Source organism: Lepidochelys kempii, chromosome 10 (assembly GCF_965140265.1).
Source record: "Lepidochelys kempii isolate rLepKem1 chromosome 10, rLepKem1.hap2, whole genome shotgun sequence".
NCBI classification, from domain to species: Eukaryota; Metazoa; Chordata; order Testudines; family Cheloniidae; genus Lepidochelys; species Lepidochelys kempii.
Window position 1 is genome coordinate 12,291,390 of NC_133265.1, and position 19,105 is coordinate 12,310,494.

At 45.1% G+C, this 19,105-nt stretch overlaps 1 protein-coding gene across 8 annotated transcripts in view; it reads left to right on the plus strand.

The window, feature by feature from the left end:
- MAD1L1 (mitotic arrest deficient 1 like 1) overlaps positions 1–19,105 on the plus strand; it is a 554,553-nt gene that overhangs the window by 385,136 nt on the left and 150,312 nt on the right. The window contains exon 17 of one of the 8 annotated variants that reach the window (XM_073361989.1): positions 11,444–13,274. The exons of the other annotated variants lie outside the window; for them this stretch is intronic. Within the exon in view, the coding sequence (XP_073218090.1) occupies positions 11,444–11,529 (86 nt within the window). The 3' untranslated portion in view covers positions 11,530–13,274. Of the gene's footprint in view, positions 1–11,443; positions 13,275–19,105 lie in introns of those variants that run through there. 8 annotated transcript variants of the gene reach the window in all.

The following is a 19,105-nucleotide window of genomic DNA, read 5'->3' on the forward strand; positions in this document are numbered from 1 at the left end:
TAGCTTGTATACAAGATGCAACTGAATGGCTTGCTGGGGAAACTCTCTTTGTTCACATTGACTGTCATCAGTGTTACTGGAGCTTATGGTGAACAGTAAGGGGCAGATTTTCACTGAAGCCACAGGGAGCTGACGTTTCCATGCAAAATGTCATGAACTGGAATGATATTTGCATCACTTTTTGGGACAGTTGTTGTATCTACCTGTGCAAGGAGATGGGCAAGTTCAGCACTCTAAACTTCGGAGGTGGGCAAACCCTCCAGGTCAGGGCTGAACTGTATTGGTGGAGTTGGATAGGTCAAAACCTAGGACTGATTCCTCCTCCTCCTACAGGAAAAAAGTGGCTGTGTAGGTCTGGGTCAAAAAGACAATGAAGGTCCATGTATAACTTTGCATTCTAGTGCTTGGCAGGTACGTAAATATAAAGTTTGATTGTCACATTCTGCTAACCCTTGTCCTTTAACAGTACCCATATACACTGAATGGGTCACTGTCAGAGGTGAGAAATATGGGTGGCCTTTAGCCAGTTGTCTTTGCTATGTTCAGCAAGCTTGTCTGAGCTGCAATTATGCTTAAGGTTTGAAGGATTATAATTACAGCAACCAAAAAAGACATTAAGGACAATGATGTTGATGGTTTTGATAATAATGTGTTGGCTATTATTAAATTTTCTCATTGGGCTGGAATGTAGCACGTTTTCTCTGACCACGGTTCCAATTCCTGGAGAGGTAATAAGGAAGTTATTATGGTGGACGCTAAAGCTCATTAAATGTGACTCTATTAAAAATCAAGGTTATATTGGACTTTAAATCTCTTTGAGCATAACCACTGGAGGCTGCAGCACAAGTTGGCAACTTGCCATGGAGTTCAGTGGTCCTTTTCTCTCATTTATGCCGTAACAGTCTCTATTAAAATGGATAAGATGGCTATTGCAAAGGCGAATTTTGGACAGTATGAGCTATAACCACTTATTGTCCTCTATCCTGCAGTATAAAAATGGGACACAGGACCGTGTAGTATTAATGGGGCAGAGCTGTGGCAGCCCCATTATTGGAATGGGCTATAACTTTATGGGTGGTTTGTTTCTCTCTTGGTGCCATCTCGGATCTGGATTGTCTAACAGTGGAGTGTGGACCAAGGTCAGGCTGCCATCTGGTGAGTTCTAATTTTCCTGTCCCAGAAACAGGAGTGCAAACGGTAATAGCTTTGAGAAGGTGGGGAAGGGAAGCAGTGCCCAGGCTTGGAGTAAACTCCAATCGTTTTACCTTCTCTGTTTCCTAAATTTCTTCCCACTCCTTTTCCTATTTTCCTGTTCCATGCTGTCTCTTCCATTCCTTTCCTTCCTTGCCTCATTTTTGTTTCCTCTTTCCCTCCTGCCCTCCTTTTTTTGGCTCTTTTGTGTGTTTATGATTGGCCTCTGGTTTTATTTTCTGGCATTTCCAGAGCTACCCGTTCTAGAGGTGGAGTTTAATCTTAGTTAGTAGTGGATAGATATGTGGCAGGACTAGCCAACTGGGTCAGTTTGTTTATGTCACTAGCCAGGGGTGGGAAAGGGAGAGAATACTCAGGTTGCTGAATGTTCCTTATACGTATCTGCTTTCCCACCGTAATCCCTGCTTAAAACCAGTATTGTGTTTAGCTGAAGGTGGATATTTTTCATGAGGAATCCAAGGGCTCTCTTTCCTGTTTTAAATGTGTTTTTTTAATACTAAATCTGGTAATAGCCTCCCAAAATGTTTTATTCCAATCTGATTATGGGAAGTTCTATTCCCTATTTTGTTCTGAACCCTAATTCAGGGATAAGAGAATGACCTGGGTGTCTTCTGATTTGGGCCATAAGCCACATACAGTCCAGGCTGTTACTGCCTTCTGCAAGGATGAGCGTATAAGTAGGACATCTCCCTACATTTAGGCCAAACTGGGAGCCCTCTGGAAAAAGGACCAAGGTTTCCCCCCATTACAGTCCACTGAAAAAGGAAGCTACAAGTCCATTTCATAGGTACAGTGTTCTGTTTGAGTGTTGCCAATGGAATTTTGAGTCCTTCACTTGCAAAGGGACTGGGAGATCTCATTATAAAACAGGTGGTTGATCTGAAAGGAGCTGCTATGTCTGCTGCATAGCAGAGGCTTTCCCCATCATCACTGCCAAGGCAGGGCCTTGTAATGGAGATTATTAATTGGAATTAAATTGGGTAATGAATTAATATTAAAATAATCTAATTTTGTTGAAGTGACAAGCCAGAGCTAGTAAAATTTGTCACTGTCCACCATGTCTGCGCTGGTGATGAATGTGTGTCTGACTGCAAAGGAGGCCAGAAAGGGAGTGGATGGCATTTAAAAGTTGCACCTGTTGTCCACTGTTAGTCCCCTTGTTTCCTGTTACCTGTTTATATTAGAGGGCCTGCACCTGTAAATTAAAAACAGAATCTGTCTGAGAGAGGATAGTTCGCAGATTTTTCTGTGCTTTAGTTTCTTTTGCCTGCATCCATACCACACTATGCTGTTTTTTCTCAGATCTTGCTGGTTGTGCCAGGTGGGTGCTTCAGGAAGTGATGTTGGGGCCTCAGTAGGTGAAACTTTTCCCTCTGAGTCAGTAACAAGCTAATTCCCTGTTCTAATGATAGGGAGCGGGGTACTGTTGCAGGTTCCTTATTTCTAATGAGACCTAAAATCAAAGTCCAGGCCACTTGCTGTCACTAAAGGTGTCGTACCACTTTTTTTGGAAGAGTAGGTTGTTAACCTTGGTGTCCTGGCCAAATTCCAACCGAAATCTGCTTACCCTCAATCCCCCTGCAGTTTATAGAAAGCATTCTGTCACTTTCTGTCTTAAACTGTTTGTAGTGTTGCTGTACGCTGATAATCTGCTGCTTTCTTCCACTCCAGAGGTGGCTGCATTTCAGTGTTGGGGGAAAGGATCCTGAGCCCTTATCAGCCTCACAGACATGATGTGAAGCTTTAATGTCCAAAGCATTTGGAGACCCCCCAGATGAAAGATTCAGTAGAAAGGCAGACTATTGTTAGAATTATTGGGATGCAGTGTTGCCTAGTGGATCAAATACTAGACTGGGACTCGGGAGACCTGGTTGTGCTACTGGCCTGCTGGATGACTTTGGACAAATCACATCACCTCTCTGTGCCTGAGTCTCCCCATCTGTAAAATGGGGGTAATGATGCCATCGTCCTCTGTATAGTGCTTTGAGATCTACAGATGAAACGTGCTATACCAGAGCTAAGTGTTATAATTATACTGCTTCTTGTGGAGTTAATTTCTCCAATTCAAGCTAGATAGCTCCTATGTTGGTCTGAATGATACATTAGAGCTGTGAATGAGCCGATAATGGACTGTTCATGAGAGAAAAATCATCCTGATTTCCCTCTCTATCATAACCCTGTCCCATCATTCCAACCCAGGGCTATACATGGCTAGTTGGTATTGCTGTGTGTACCTTCGTTTCCCCGACGTGGTGGTTCCTGCGTTTCAGTATTGACTAGGTTATAGCTGGTATCTATAAATTGCCTGTAAATGCCCTTCACATTATACTGAATGATAATATGTTATAACAGCAGTTCTCAAACTGTGGGTCAGGACCCCAAAGTGGGTAGGGACTCCATTTTAATGGGGTCGCCAGGGCTGGCTTGGACTTGCTGGGGCCCTGGGCCGAAGTGTGAGTCCCACCATCCGAGGCTGAAGCCTGAGGATTTCAGCCCTGCGTGTTGGGACTCAGGTTACAGGCCCCCTGCCTGAGGCTGAAACCTTGGGCTTCAGCTTCCTCTCCTGCCTTCACCCCCGGATCAGTGGGGCTAGGGTGGGCTCAGGTTTCGATCCCCCATCTTGGGGTCTTGTAGTAATTTTTATAGTCAGAAGGGGGGTGAGGTGCAATGAAGTTTGAGAACCCCTGAGTTCGAATGAAATTGAACAGCCCAGAAATACAGGGAAAACATCTTACACAATGAAACTATAACTCTGCGAGTGCCTTGTGCGTTCCGAGAACCAGCAGCTCTATGTTCTTTTAATTGCACATGCTGTGCTCTTCTTTTGCTGGGACACTGAAATTACTGCACATGCTTATAAGAGCCATGTCCCCAGATGTGTGTGGAAGCATGCTACTCAGAAGGGGGTAAAAGCCAGGCATACTTATGGAAACCTTGCAAGATAAAGAATACGTTACCTTTACTGTATATAACTCCTCTCCTCCAGATGGATGCCAAAGCTCTTTATAGACAGCACAGGAATGAAGTCACCCACCACTGAAATACATCTACCTCTTCAGTGGAAACAGTGTACCCATTCTATGGCAGCACGTCACAGGTCAATGGAAGAATGAAAGAGACAGGATCCAGAGCCTTACTTAGTCTGTGTGCATTGAAGAATGAGAACATAGGCAATCCAATGGCAGCTACTAACTGAATAAATCCCAGGGGATGCCTCCGTCTTGCAAGTTGTTGGAACTGTATGAGTGATGTGAGGGCTCTGGTAAGACACTGAAGGGACTTTAAAAATCCAACAGCTGTCTGGGGAGTCAGAGGTTTGTAATAAATCCTGTAACTTAGTCCTTTTGTAGCCACTGAATCTGTAATACTTGGCATCAATCAAAGGTTACCCCATGGAGTGCACTTATCATTCCATGCGAACAGAGGAGCTGCAAGTTTTCTTCCTTCCCCTCCTCTTCAGTAGGATTCATATGTGGACTTTTAAAAAGCTAGCAGTCTTTTTGCTCATATGGGGGGGGAGGGGCCATGCTTTGCTGTGTTTATAGAGCTCTAGAGATCCCTCACATTATATACAGTGTGTTTCTATTTTACGTACTTAAATGTTTTCAAAGCACCTCTCGCCATCTCTCTGGGCACTGCATAAAAGTTAAAAACCATAATTAAAATAAAACTGGAGCCGTTGGCCCAGAGAAAAGTAACCATTTTGCCAAGAAAAAGAGGAAGCAAACTAGCCCCAAAAGGAAGAGGTGATGAAAAAGGAAATATAAAATGGACGCAGATGAAGCTACCCAAATAAAAAGACCTTGTACTGAACCTTGGTGCCATTTACAAAAGGACTGTGATGGGCAGGGAAGGAGTCCCATAGGTGGGGACCCTGAATCCAGAATTCCTTGCTGCTGATCTAGATGAACCTCCGAATGGAGACTTTAGCAAACATCCATCAGTCTTTCAGGAACATACTACGGGGGTGAAATAGTCACTCATTCCTCATGTAGATACCATTTTAATCACAGTAGACTTACATGACATAGCCTTGTTTTTGTCTCTGAAAGGGAAGGTGTGATGTTTGCCTTGGGTGGGGGACGGGTAGAAGGAACTATTCTCGTTTCTGGGACCATATAAGTTGAAGGACAGTAGGTGGATATTGCTGGAGAAGCATACGCTGGGATAGGCCAGTTTCTGACATACACCTTGCTATATGTGTTGATGTAGAAGAGACACAATGATAGCAACTTTACATTTTTACATCTCTGCTTTGTGTGGGCTCACAGGACTGATTGTGGTTCTTTCCTCCCAGACCAGCAGTAGCTGAGAAAAATGCATAGAGGAAACAAATAAGCCCCATTCCTTGCTGTCAAAAGTATCCTTTCAGGCTTCAGGAGTATCCTCATCAGTCTCTTCATGGAGGAAGTAATGCCAAAGGGACGGGGAGAGAAGTCATTGAGCAATGAAGGGATCAAATGGTCCCTCTCGTCATGTTCAAATTTCCCTCCTTCCCACTATATCTGGCACCAGATGCAATCTGCCATATTGTAGACAGGACCCATGATGTCCATGGTTCTTGTATGTCCGTCTCCGGTGATGGTTTCTTTATAATCCACATACAAGATGTCAGGTGTCAATACGTTTAGCCTGTAGGCTTCAGTAACTTGGCAGTTCTATTTGCTTAAGAGCTTTGCCTTGTGTGTGTTTGAAACCAGATCCAAATATGCTGATTGTACAGCTCCTGTCTTGGTGTCATTGTTAAATGTCTGGATGCTTCTGCTGGATTCCTCTCTGCAGCCCTGCAGATCCCTTTAAGAAAGAGAAATTCATTGTGATCTCAAACTGCCCTTTGGATCCTGTGCGGTTGTAATATAAGCTGCCTGTTAAAGCAGTTTACATCACAGAGCAGCCTTTGATTAGGGATGATGTGCCATAAGGCCTCTGGTTGTACACAATTGAAAATGCTCTTTCATTCATCAGCAGGAATGACAAGAAAGGCTTGTGCTGATGTCTCAAATTCGGGCCTATACAAATTCCCTGACATTAGAAAAACCAGACTGCCAATGTGGCAGAATGCTCCATCAGGGGAGAGTCTTTGATCTTTGCTCTGCGCGTTGTCAATGTATCGTTTCTCCTCGAAATCAAAGCTTGTGAACAGCCCAGAGAGGTGGAAATCTATTAGAGAGAGTTTGCTGTGTGTGTCACACGTACAAGAAAATGTGCTGAGACTCCTGCTGTCATTGAGGTGATGGTCTCTTGGGCTCAGATTTTATTAGACTGAGTGAGGGACGACAGATAGGAAAGGGAAAATACTTGGTTTATTGAATTTATACAAAAAGTTTCCAGCTTAACTAAATCCAAGGTGGTGGTGCTCCTGCACAGCAGAAAAACTTGCTCAATTCACTTTTTTATTTCCAGAATCCTGAATTTCAATTTCCAGGTCAGCATTCTTGTCTGGGAGCCGAGATCTGGCTACATTCACGAAGTAGAGGAAATCCACAAGCCTGTAATTCCAGATGAGTGGAGGTGGAAAAAATAGAGCAGCTCTACTTGCTCCAAAATTGTGAGGGGGAGAGAGGTTCAGATAAACTGCATAACCCAAAGGAAAACTAGCCATATGGGTTTGCTGTCTGCTGGGTTTGCTGTGCCTGCCTGCCTGTGAAGCCGTTTCCCCTGGGAAAGATCATTTTCGTTTGTACTCCCAACGTTTTAAAATTCTTGCTCCAATGCTTCAGGTGAAAGTGAAATATAGCTAGGCTCAGTATTCCCGAGGAGTGGCCGGATATAAGTTTATTTTTGACAAGTAAATTGATGGCACTGCATTAGGTGAATGTGATGTGCAAACTTGTCACTAACGTGTAAACATGATGACAGCAGGACCAGCAATTCCCAGCCTAATCAAGTAAACTGAGTAACACATTCTTTGAGCTATGAGGTACTAGAGACTGATTTCCATATTAAATGAGAGAAACACCATAAATTCAACACTTAAATTCATATTTTAATCACACAAAAGTCAGGAGAGTCAAAGCTATGATTCCCACAGCAATTAGGTTGTCCCTCATATGCAAATGTAGCAGTTTCAATTACTTTATTTATTTTGAATTTAATGTGCCTTAAAACACATGCAATGTCAGCCAACCTACAGCTGTCATATAGGGTTGCCAACTTTCTAATTGCACAAAACCTAACGTCCTAGCCCCGCACCTTCTGTGCGGCCCCGCCCCTTTCCCGATGCTCTGCCCCCCACTCACTACGTTCCCCCTCCCTCAGTGGCTTGCTCTCCCCTACCCTCACTGGGCTGGGGCAGGGGGTTGGGGTGCGGGAGGTGATGAGGGCTCTGTCTGGGGGTGCAGGCTCTGGGGTGGGGCCAGGGATGAGGGGTTTAGGGTGTAGGAGGGGGCTCGGGGTTGGGGCGCGGGCTTACCTTGGGCAGCTCCTAGTCACTGGTGCAGCAAGAGGGCTAAGGCAGGCTTCCTGCCTGTCCTGAGTCTGCGCTGCACCCCAGAAGCAGCGAGCATGTCCGGCTCCTAGGCAGAGGTGCGGTAGGTGGCTTTGTGTACTGCTCTCCCCCACAGGCACCTACCCCGCAGCTCCCGTTGGCTGTGGTTCCTGGACAAGGGGAGTGGAGAGCTGGTACTCAGGGTGGGGACAGCACATGGAGCACCATGGCTCCCCTGCCTGGGAGCCGGACCTGCTGGCCACTTCTGGGGTGCAGCACCGCGCCAGGACAGGTAGGGACTACCCTGTCTTAGCTCCGCAGCACTGCTGACCAGTCTTTTAACTGCCCGGTTGGCGGTGCTGACCGGAGCCACCATGGGTCCCTTTTTGACCGAGTGTTCCTGTTGAAAACCGGACACTTGGTCACCCTACCATCATAAGAAATATAACTTTGAATATCCTGACTTTGAAACTGGACTGAGACTTTGAGGCAAGCTTAAGAGTTTGTGGTTCTGTTTAAAAATAAAGAATAATATAAACAAGACACAGATAATCTCACCCTTAAGGTTGCATTAAGCAGGCAGGCAGGGCCTGATCAAAACCCCACGGAAATCAATGGAAATTTCTCCCATTTATGTCAATGGGCTTTGAATCAGGCCCTTAATCTCCTCCTCTTCTTTTAAAGGAATAAACTTTATTTAATTGCCAGGTCACACAAACACACTTGCACCATTAAGAAATCCATCAGTCTATGGATTCAGTCCTTGCTGTGTATACTGGTTGCAGCACTGATCATATATTCAGGTAAACACTCAGTATACAGCTACGATTATCTCTGCATGCTGGTTTGCTGATATATCCGTGCTTGTTCCCTGTACTCACTGAAAACTATTCAAGTGACACGTCTGAAGACTTTTTTAAACTTTGAATTAGATTACAAAAGAGTATGTCTGAAAAGTTTGACTGATGGATACACTTTTCTTCCTAATAATGAATAATAATTCAGACCACTGAAAAATGATCAAGCAGAGTTTTATTCAGACTTCCCAGATCAAACCACTTCTGAGCTGAGAACAAACAGGTGGAATTTTAGTTTAAAAGAAAATCTATTTGGAAAGTAATCAGTGTATGTAAATAGAAGATTATAATGACTATGCCATCTTAACCATGACACTATCATCAGTACCATGATGCTGTATAAACTCATAGCCTTTTGAATCTGGTGCAGAGATAAAATGCACGCTCTTCACTTAATATATTCACACCTACCCTCCCTCCCTCCACTGGTAATGCCAAGATGGACTTGGCAGCTGGTTCTAAAGGTTAACCAATGAGGACTCTAGAGGAGCAGTGGGAGGGGAATTTAGTTTCAAAGGTATGGGACCCTTCCTGGAGAACATCCAGACAGCATCCCTGTCTCTTTTACACTGAGGGTGTGTGTTCCAGCTCAAGTAGGGTGACCAGATGTCCCGATTTTATAGATCTTTGGGTCTTTCTCTTATATAGGCTCCTGTTACCCCCCCACCCCCGTTCTGATTTTTCATGTTTGCTTTCTGGTCACCCTAAGCTGATAGCAGCAGTGGCAGCCTCAAATGGGAAAGAAGGCAATCTCTACACTGGTCTGCGCTACAAACTTATGGCAGTATAACTACATCACTCCGGATTGTAGAAAATCCACACCCCTGAGCAACACAGTTATGCCAGCCAAAGTCCCGGTGTAGACAGCGCTTTGTTGATGAGAGGGCTTCTCCCGTTGACACAGCTGCTGCCTCTCAGGAAGGGGAGGTACCTATGCCAAAAGGAGAAACTCTCCCGTAGGCATAGGTAGTGTCTTCACTAAGCGCTACAGCTACACAGCTGTAAGTGTAGACAAGCCCTCGGAGACAAAGAGGTTTAAAACCATCTCAACACCTTTAAATGAAAGCCAGCCCCATGAATTCCCCCTGGAAATGTATTGGCAACCAGTGCAGAGTATAGAGCACTTCTGTTATGAGCTCTCTGTCTGCAACAACCTAATATGTTGGTGGCTGATTCTCTGCTAGGCTTTGGCTTCCATGTGGTCTCATCTTGTAGCCATATGCAGATCACATTACAAAGAATAGTCTAACCCCAAGGTGACAAAGGTATGGCTTGCTGTGGCAAGGTTCAGCTCAGAGAGCAAAAGTCACACCTATCTCTGTCTGATAAAAAGGCTCTTGGCCACAGCTTCCATCTGAGCATCTAGGAGCTGCCCAGCATATTTAAGACAAGATAAAACCAAACCCTCCTGCTATGATGCGTGCGCTCCCTTAGTCAAGAAATGCTGATACAGTCTTCACCAACTCCTTTAGCTGCTCCCCCCCAGCTTCTCCACATCACCTGAATGCTGTCTGGACTGAACCTCAGTTTGCTAGCCCTCAGCCCGCCCAGACCATCGGTCATTCATTCCACTGCACAAGCCAGGTCAAACATAATGGAAGCACAGAGCTGGATGAAATAAGCCTGCAGAATGACAGCAGCTGACTGCAGAATATCCCTTCACTGATTCTCTTAATAGCCTCATACGCATATTGAATAAAGGGAGTGACTAAATGCATCCCTGCAATACCAAGTATAGCAGGTTCCCTGGGCAGGTAACTGCCCAAAATTACCCTGTGTGATGATCAGATAATACTATGATGGGTACACAGTATAAGAACTTAAATAATATAGAATAGAGACCTCCATAAAGAAAGGATCAGAGGCACTCGAGCGACTTCATCCATCCTTGCTAGAGACTGCAGATGTGTCATCAAAACTTCATGATTAGTGGCATCAAAGGCAGCTGACAGATCTAAAAGAATTAGGATAGGCACTTTGAATAGGTTGATAATGTTGATGATGTGTAATTCCCTTATTAGACTTTGTTGTATTGTTATCTTTGACTATAATGAAATGAGATAGAATTTGAAAAATTGTTTTTAAAAGAGCAAACTTTAGCAGAGCGAGGTTTGGAAAGCAGATCTTAAACCGGCAGGAGTGATCCCTAGGTCCTCTCCCACATAATAGGGGTATGCCAAGGTGGCTTCATCCTTGGAGTCCATTTTAGCCAGAAACCTGTGGTGGATGGGGTTGTTTCCCTTAGAACTTGACTCACGTGTCTTCACCTCCCTAAGACATGGGGCATATGCCACAGGAGTTTGTTAGCTCCCCAAAGCATGGGCTGGGGTATCTGTGGTGCTCCTAGTTGGCAATTCTTGCACACCTTCATCCTAAGCCACTGTTTTCTGCTTTAGGATCCTTCCCTTTCCACACGCCCAAAATAGATCATTGGATTTGGGGCAGTGCTAAGTTGGGACTGACAACACCAACTCGTTCCATGAGTCTTGTTAGAGTTGTCAGTCAGACAGAAAATTTGCCAGGTCCCAAGGTTTAGTTCCAGCTGGCGACATTCTAAGCTAAATGCAGAGAACTTTTGCAGTAGCTGGAAAAAAATTCAAAATGGTAACTACGGTATCTTGACCACACTTTGGAGAGATGGATGGCCATAAGTCCCAGCTCTCTAACCCCATATTTGTTAAAAATTGAGACCCATCCATGTACCAGTCTCTGCAGTATTATAACCACATCAGCAACTGCCCCCTTTATTTTTGTAAGCATAGGTGTTCCTTAATGGTAGGACAAATGAACAGTTAGCAAAGAGTAGGATAAAAGCGGTTAGAAATCTATACACTTGCGCTGAAGGCTTATAAAAATTCTCCCCCTGCTGTGTGCCTGGTTTAAAATTGGAATGTTTGACACTTAACAGAACCTGGATAATTCTTTGTTGTTTCCCTTTAATGTTCAGAATGCAACAGAAGGGTTCCTGTGACAAGCTGGAGAAGTATCGCAATGACGTTGAGGCTTTTTCTAATTAGAGAGTCCCTCGGGTGACTTGCTTTCGGGTGGTTGGAATGCTGGCTGGTTTGAGTGTGTCAGCAGCGCTGGCCAGTACAGCGGAGTCCTGTCAGTTCAGAATTTGTTTTGCCCTTCAGAAATCAAGAGGTGCAGCCTATTTGCTCTAACAAGGAGAGTCTGTGATGAGAGAAATTATAACTGCAGCCAGCCGTGCTAGTGACTTCACCATCTGTTGTGAAGGCTGTGGCTTGAATGCCAGAACTGTCGGTAGCAAGCATAATGATGACAATATTTTGCGCTTCTGTAGCACCTTCCATCCGAGGGTCTCAAAGTACTTTCCAGACGTTAATTAAAACTTCACAACATCCTTGGGGAGGTAGGTAAGGTTCTCCACACTACCCTTTTCTTGCTTGCAGAGTGGAAGAGAACGTGTCACTAATGTTTGGAAAACAAGTCCTTCCGGCCTTCCATTACCCAGCTGCTTCAGGGAACAATAAAGCCTCGTACACTTGGGTTAGTGCAGGTGAATTTAAGTCAGTGATGCAGTTATGAAGAAAAGCTTGACAGGGGTTAACCACAGGTTGGAATCTGGTCCTGGGAATGATCTTGACATTCCTGCTGTTTGTGCTGGCTCAAACTGGAAGCATCTTTGACCCCTGAGCCCAAAGATAGGTTCAGGTCTGACTTTGGAAGGGACTCTTACTCCTGACCTCTGCCTCCTTGAGAGTACTGTGGAAATTGTACTTCAGGCTTGTGAGCAGAGGGAACTTTGTACCTCATTGTTCCACAACAGTGGCAGTTTGTTTTGCATGGTTGTTACTGCTTGAGGAGAGAGTTTCCTTTTCCAATAATGGAGGGCAATAGAGTAGTTAGGGGGCATAGAACAGCCTGACCTGAGCCAGCCTACCTATCTGACCCAGTTTCTGGGGAACTGAGTATCACTTTTACATACATTGCAGTTGGTTGGACTTGGCGGGGCTGCTCCTTCCATTCAGAATGCAAAGTATATAGTGCGACGTTGCACCCCATAATGCATTATGGGAATATGCTTATGAATGTATATATGACATAACTGGAATATGTTTTATGCTACATATGCCATGTAACATATCAATGTAAAGGTTATGATCTACTGAATATATTCATCCTATTTGTATGCATGTGTCGTTGTATTTGAAGTTATGAATATTGGCTGTATACTTGTTTAATTTTAAATAACCTTAGTAAGGCATTTGGTCAGCTTCTTTAGAAAGGAATTTGCAAGTTAAGTGTCCAGTCAAGAAGCACTTACCAGACAATGGATCTTGGAAGGCTCCAATCCACATAAGAAGTCTACATGAGAATGTTCAAGGTAGCATGTGAACCATGGCTGCTACCTGTAAATTCTGAGTCATGCATGGACATGTGACTTGCCCATGTGACTCCAAAACTCCATCTTGTAACTGGAATTCTACATAGGGGGAGGGAGAGGTATCCACTCACAAGAGAAAGTCTATTTAAATCCTTGGGAGACCCCTCCATTTTGTCTTCAGCTGGCTCAAGAGATAGCCTCTCCACCCTGAAGCATACCTGAAAGAAACTGGAACAAAGGACAGTAACTACAGGGGGTGTGAGTGACTGCTGGACCCGGACTAGAAGGAGACTAGTCTGTACAAGGAAGCTTACTAGAACTCCTCTGAGGGTGAGGTTTTATCTGTATTCAGTTTTCTTACTGTATTAGGCATAGATTTGTGGGCTTTATTTTGTTTTGCTTGGTAATTCACTTTGTTCTGTCTGTTACTACTTGGAATCACTTAAATCCTACTTTCTGTATTTAATAAAATCACTTTTTACTTATTAATTAACCCAGAGTATGTATTAATACCCTGGGGGGGGGCAAACAGCTGTGCATATCTCTCTATCAGTGTTATAGAGGGCAAACAATTTGAGTTTACCCCGTATGCGCTTTATACAAGGTAAAATGGATTTATTTGGGGTTTGGACCGCATTGGGAGTTGAGCATCTGAGTGTTAAAGACAGGAACACTTCTTAAGCTGCTTTCAATTAAGCCTACATCTGTTAGGGACATGGTTCAGACCTGAGTCTGGGTTTGCAGCAGGCTAGCGGGTCTAGCTCAAACCAGACAGGTCACTGAAGTCGCAAGCGGTCAGGGCAGGAAAGCAGGGGCAGAAGTAGTCTTGGCACATCAGGGGGCAGCCCCAAGGGGCTTTCTGTGATTCAACCCATTGCATATAGATATATACAAAAGATATTAAAGTACATTCTCTTCAGCACCTCCAAGAGGCAATGCACAGTTATCAAATGACATTATGTGATGGGTGGGCATGTTGGGCAGGGAGGAGGGTGAAAGACAGTTATCTGCAAAAGTTTGTAGATAGGCTGAAATGGGGGGAGCCCACATTGTGCTTAATTATTCATAGAATCATAGAACTGGAAGGGACCTTGAGAGGTCTTCTAGTCCAGTCCCCTGTACTCAAGGCAGGACTAAGTATTAGCTAGACCCATCCCTGACAAGTGTTTTTCTAACCTGCTCTCAAAAACTTCCAATGACAGAGATTCCGTAACCTATTGCTGGGTACTGTGTGTACTTCTGTCTGTTATTTACTTAATTTTAAATGCCAGGTACTAAAGGGCATCTGCATCAGTTAACTGTTTAATTGAACTTGTAAAGAAATCACGTCATTTAGTTATCCAGTTACAGACACATACTGAAAAGAAGGGGAAAATCCCTGGCCTTTCTTTTCAGTCATTCTGTTCAATACTCTTTGTCCATTATTTGCTTTTATTGTACACTTGTGTCTCTCTGGAGCAATGTGTATATGCCGTATTTCTCTCAAATGAAGGAATGCGCTTTCTCGCTTCCCACTACATGCTGCGTCTGTTGCTCTTTGTTCTTGGTTGATTTAGCTACTGCTTTCTCTGTTTCCCTCTAAATTCCTTTAATTGAGTTTGGATGAGATGCCTACGTTGGTCACGGTGCCAGGATTTGGGTACTGCCTGACTGGGACTAAGGGCAGAATCCAGCTCATACTCTCTCTTCCCAGTCTGTACACCTTTCGATGCATGCTCTGGATGTTTATTCTCTTGACAACAAAATACCTTCCTAAGCTTTCCTCTCCAACTGGATAATTTTCTTTGTCAAATCCTGTAGTACATCACTACAGTGATATAAATAATAAATGACGATAACCAGTAAAACACACCTTACCAAGAATTTTAGTGGTGAGTGTCCTGGTCCCTTCACTACTGATTAACAATAGGAAATGGTCTTTCTTTAGCCCTTCAGAGCTTGTCTCCCTTCTTCTGTACATAAAGATTTATTCAAAAGTGTTCTTTTCTGTTTAATCACATCTTAAAATGTTGTTCTCAAACTTTTCACTTTCTTTCAAGTTGCCTTAAGCAAATAATAGCCTCAGTGCCTTATGCTTTTGTGTCCGGTGTGGGTTTGTTTTCTTCACAGGCCGAACTTTTTTCTTGACCCTCACTTCTTATCACTGTTCTCACACTGGTATCAGCAATGTTATGTCACTTAAGTGCTTTTGCAGTTTCCCATGTTTTACACCTCCTGCTTTCTTCATGTTTAGGTGCTTGAAGCTGTTGACATATTTTTCTCAGGGAGTCCAATACTTTTCTGAAAAAAGATATTCTGTTTCTGAGCTCAGAGCTTAGTTCTTTCTTCATGCCCATGCTGTCTTTGTTCTCTCTAATAGTAATACCTATCCCTTATGTAGTACTTTACATCTTCAAAGCATGGTATAAACATTAGCTAATCAAGTTTACATATCATGCCCTAAAATATGGTAAAGGAAAACTTCAGTGGAATATAAAACAGTTTGCAGTCACTTGATCCAGTGTAAAACCTGATTGAATCACTAATTATTTCTTGAAAATGCTGTGTCTAATTACATGTATCAAGACAGGAAGACCAGGGCACAGCAACCAGAAGCACTGGAAGCTGCAGACAGACAGATGTAAGTTCTGTATTATTACTAAGGTTGTTTTGGATGTACATACTAAAATAATATGCAAAATAAAAAACCCTCTCCTGTGTGGCTGCAGCTTTCTGATCTTTCCTGTTTTAATACATATAATCAAGTCTACATTTCCTGTTGGAATTTTCATTAAAGTTGCAGCCCCAGTTATTACACAGCTGCCTACTTCAGATCAGTTGGGCTTCTGAAACATTTTCAGATATTTTTAAATACTGCTGTGTAACTTTCTTATTTTCAGTATTATGATTAAGTGAAATTTTCTGAAGTCATCTAAGGCATTAGTACATATGGTTTTCTTTTAATAAATCTTTCTTATTAAACAGCTGCAAACAGTACAAACCATAATTCACCTTTTCCTTATCTATTACTTCTCAGTATGGCATGTGTGACGGGGCAAGGCCAGATGGCTATAGAAAAGTAGTGGGAGATAGATATATTAGCTCCAGGCTAAACAAATCCCTGGTACCAGGTTAAGTGAAGTGGAAGCTGCTCCAGGTTAATTAAGACACCTGGGGCCAATTAAGAACTTTCTAGAAGGCAGGGAGAATGCTAGGTTGATTGGGACACCTGAAGCCAATCAGGAGCCTGGCTGAAACTAATTAAAAGCTTCCCAGTTAGTCAGGTGGGTGTGCATGTCAGGAGCTGTGGGAGGAAGTTGTGCTGGTGGAGAGACAGAGTAGTATACACCATATTAGGCACAAGGAAGGAGGCCCTGAGGTAAGGGTGAGGTGGAGCTTGAGGAAGTGAGGGATGCTGTGGGGGAAGTAGCCCAGGGAATTGTACATGTCATGTTTCTAAAAGGTCAGCTACCATAGCTGATAGTATTAGGGTCCCTAAGCTAGAGCCCGGAGTAGAGAGTGGGCCCGCGCTTCCCCCCCCCCTTTGCCCCCTGATTAATCACTGAGCCTGGGAGACAACAGAGACTGTGCAAGGAAGGATAACTTCTCCTCACCTCCCTTGCTGGCTTATGATGAAAATGGCTCTGTAGACTGTGACCCTTGTCTCTAGAGAAAGAAGGGTTATGTGGAGGGTCACAGTGAGCCTTTGAGGCTAGCGAAATTCGCCAGGAAACGCGGGACCCATGGAGGCAAGGACAGAGCTTTGTCACAACTGGTGTCAGGAGTGGGATTTCGTTCACAGTGTGGCAGAAGAAAGAGGTTTTTAAAAAGAAAAAGTGCACTGGAGTTTTGGATTTTTTTTGTTTGTTTTTGTTTGTTTGCTTTGTACCACAATGAAGGACATGGTAAGAGCTCTGGTATAAGCCGCGGCAGCCCAGCAGGAGGCCACCCAGGTTCAGGCAATGGCACAACAGGAGTCTGTGGGGCTACAGCAGGAAACCAATCAATTATTGATGAGCCAGGCGACCTAAGATCATGCCCTCTTGAGAGAGGTGGTGGACCAGCTGAAGATCCTCACCACTCAGGCCCGGGGGTCCGACGGGACGTGAACCCTGAGGGCCACGGGTTGTCTGCCAAAGATGATGTCAGGAGATGACATAGAGGCATATCTCCACTCATTCGAAAGGACTGCTCAGCGTGAGGCGTGGCCCCAGGAGCAGAGGGCCAGCATTCTCACCCCTTTTTTGTGTGGAGAGGCCCAGAAGGCCGACTTTGACTTGCCTGCCACAGATGCCACTGACTTTTACCCGTCTGAAGGCAGAGATCCTAGCACGATCAGGGGTAATGGCAGCAGTAAGGGCCCAGAGGTTCCATGAGTGGAAATACCAGGAGAACAAACCCCCAAGGTCCCAGGTATTTGACCTCATACACCTTTCACGGAAGTGGTTACAGCCTGAAATGTGCAGGCTGAAGGAGATTTTGGAGACCCTGGTCATCGACCATTACATGCGGGGACTGCCGCCAGATCTCCGCAAATAGATAGGCCAGAACAATCTGTCCACATACAACGAGATGATCACACGGGTAGAAAGACGGATGACAGCCAGAGAACTGACCCGACTAAGGAAGGCCCCTTTCAAAGCAAGCACCCGACCCCAAACCTGGAAGGATGGGCAGCCAAACCCCTGGGGAGTCCTAGGTGGAAGAAGGGGGGGGGGGAAACCAGCGGGGAACCCAGAAGGGAGGGATTGGCCTGAGTGGGGAGGACCCCGGGACTAAACCCCTAACCCCCGGGATAGGGGAGTGATTAAAAGCAATTATAGATGTTATGCATGTGGGGAGTGGGGACACATAGCAGCACAGTGTCCCAGCACCGAGGAGCCTATGCAGTGTAACTTGGGGGATTGGGAGGTCCCATGCTCCCTTATCCACCTCGCGGGGGTCACATTAGCCCTGCATAATTACACCAGGCCAGTGAGGATAAATGGAGCAGAGACTACAGTGCTTGTGGACTCTGGGAGTGCTATCACCCTCATATCGGGTAAGCTGGTAAAAAATAGTCAGCTGCTACAAGCCAAACGCGTAGCAGTGACATGCGTGCATGGGGCTATGAGCCATTGCCCCACCATCCCAGTGGAGACAGAGGTTCAGGGAAACCCCATTGAGGTGACTGTGGGCATAGTTCCTAAACTTCCATATCCTGTAGTCATTGGGAGGGACTATCCAGGGTTTGATAATTTACTCCCCCCGGAGAAGCTGGAGGGAGGTGGGGGACCCTGAGGACAGCGACTCGTCACCGGGGAAATGTCAACCCCCAATGTTCGCTGAGATTTCTCAGGATCTGTTCTCAGCCCCTCGAAAGACCCGGAAGACAAAAAAGAGGAAGGCCGCAAAGGCCTTGGGAACCCTGATCCTGACCCAGGGCCAGAAGACCTCCCTAGTAGGCAGATGGACGCGAGCAGCCAACAGAGAAACTTCCACCACAGAAGGTGAGCCAGAAGCTGCCCCAGCCATGACGGCGGCAAGCTGTTGGAAGAAGCAGAAGCCGGCCCCTGGGAGCTTGGGCAGGTTAGTCCCAGGAGAGAGACTTTTTTGGGTGGGACCAGGCAGAGGATCCAAAATATGATAAAGCCAGGAAAGAGGTGGCCGAGATCGATGGGATACCCGTGAATGGGAAGGTCCGGGGTCCCGGACCTTACTTTATAGTGAAGAAAGATCTCCTGTACCGCGTGGTGCAAATGCAGGAGCAAGAGATACAACAACTTCTGGTGCCACGAAAACATCAAAAAGCCATATTGAGTCTCGCCCTCAGCCACCTGTTTGGAGGACACCTAAGGAGAGAAAACCCAGGCACGGATCCTGCGGAGGTTCTTCTGGCCAGGAGTACATGAAGATATCCGGCGATACTGCACCTCTTGTCCGGAGTGTCAGTTACATAGCCCTCGCCCGCACTTGCGGGCTCCTTTGATACCTCTTCCAATAATAGAGGTTCCTTTCGAACGGATAGCCATGGATCTGGTAGGGCCCCTAGAGAAGACAGCTTGGGGCCACTAACATGTGCTTGTTGTACTGGACCATGCAACCCGGTACGCAGAAGCCGTTCCCCTGCGCAACACAGCTTCCAAGACAATAGCTAAGGAGCTAGTACAGATCTTTGCCCGGGTTGGGCTAGCCAAGGAGATATTGACACCTTTCATGTCCAAGTTGATGAAAGATCTCTGTTCATCGCTCCATGTACAAGCCCTACGGATCTCTGTATACCACCCGCAAACAGATGGCCTT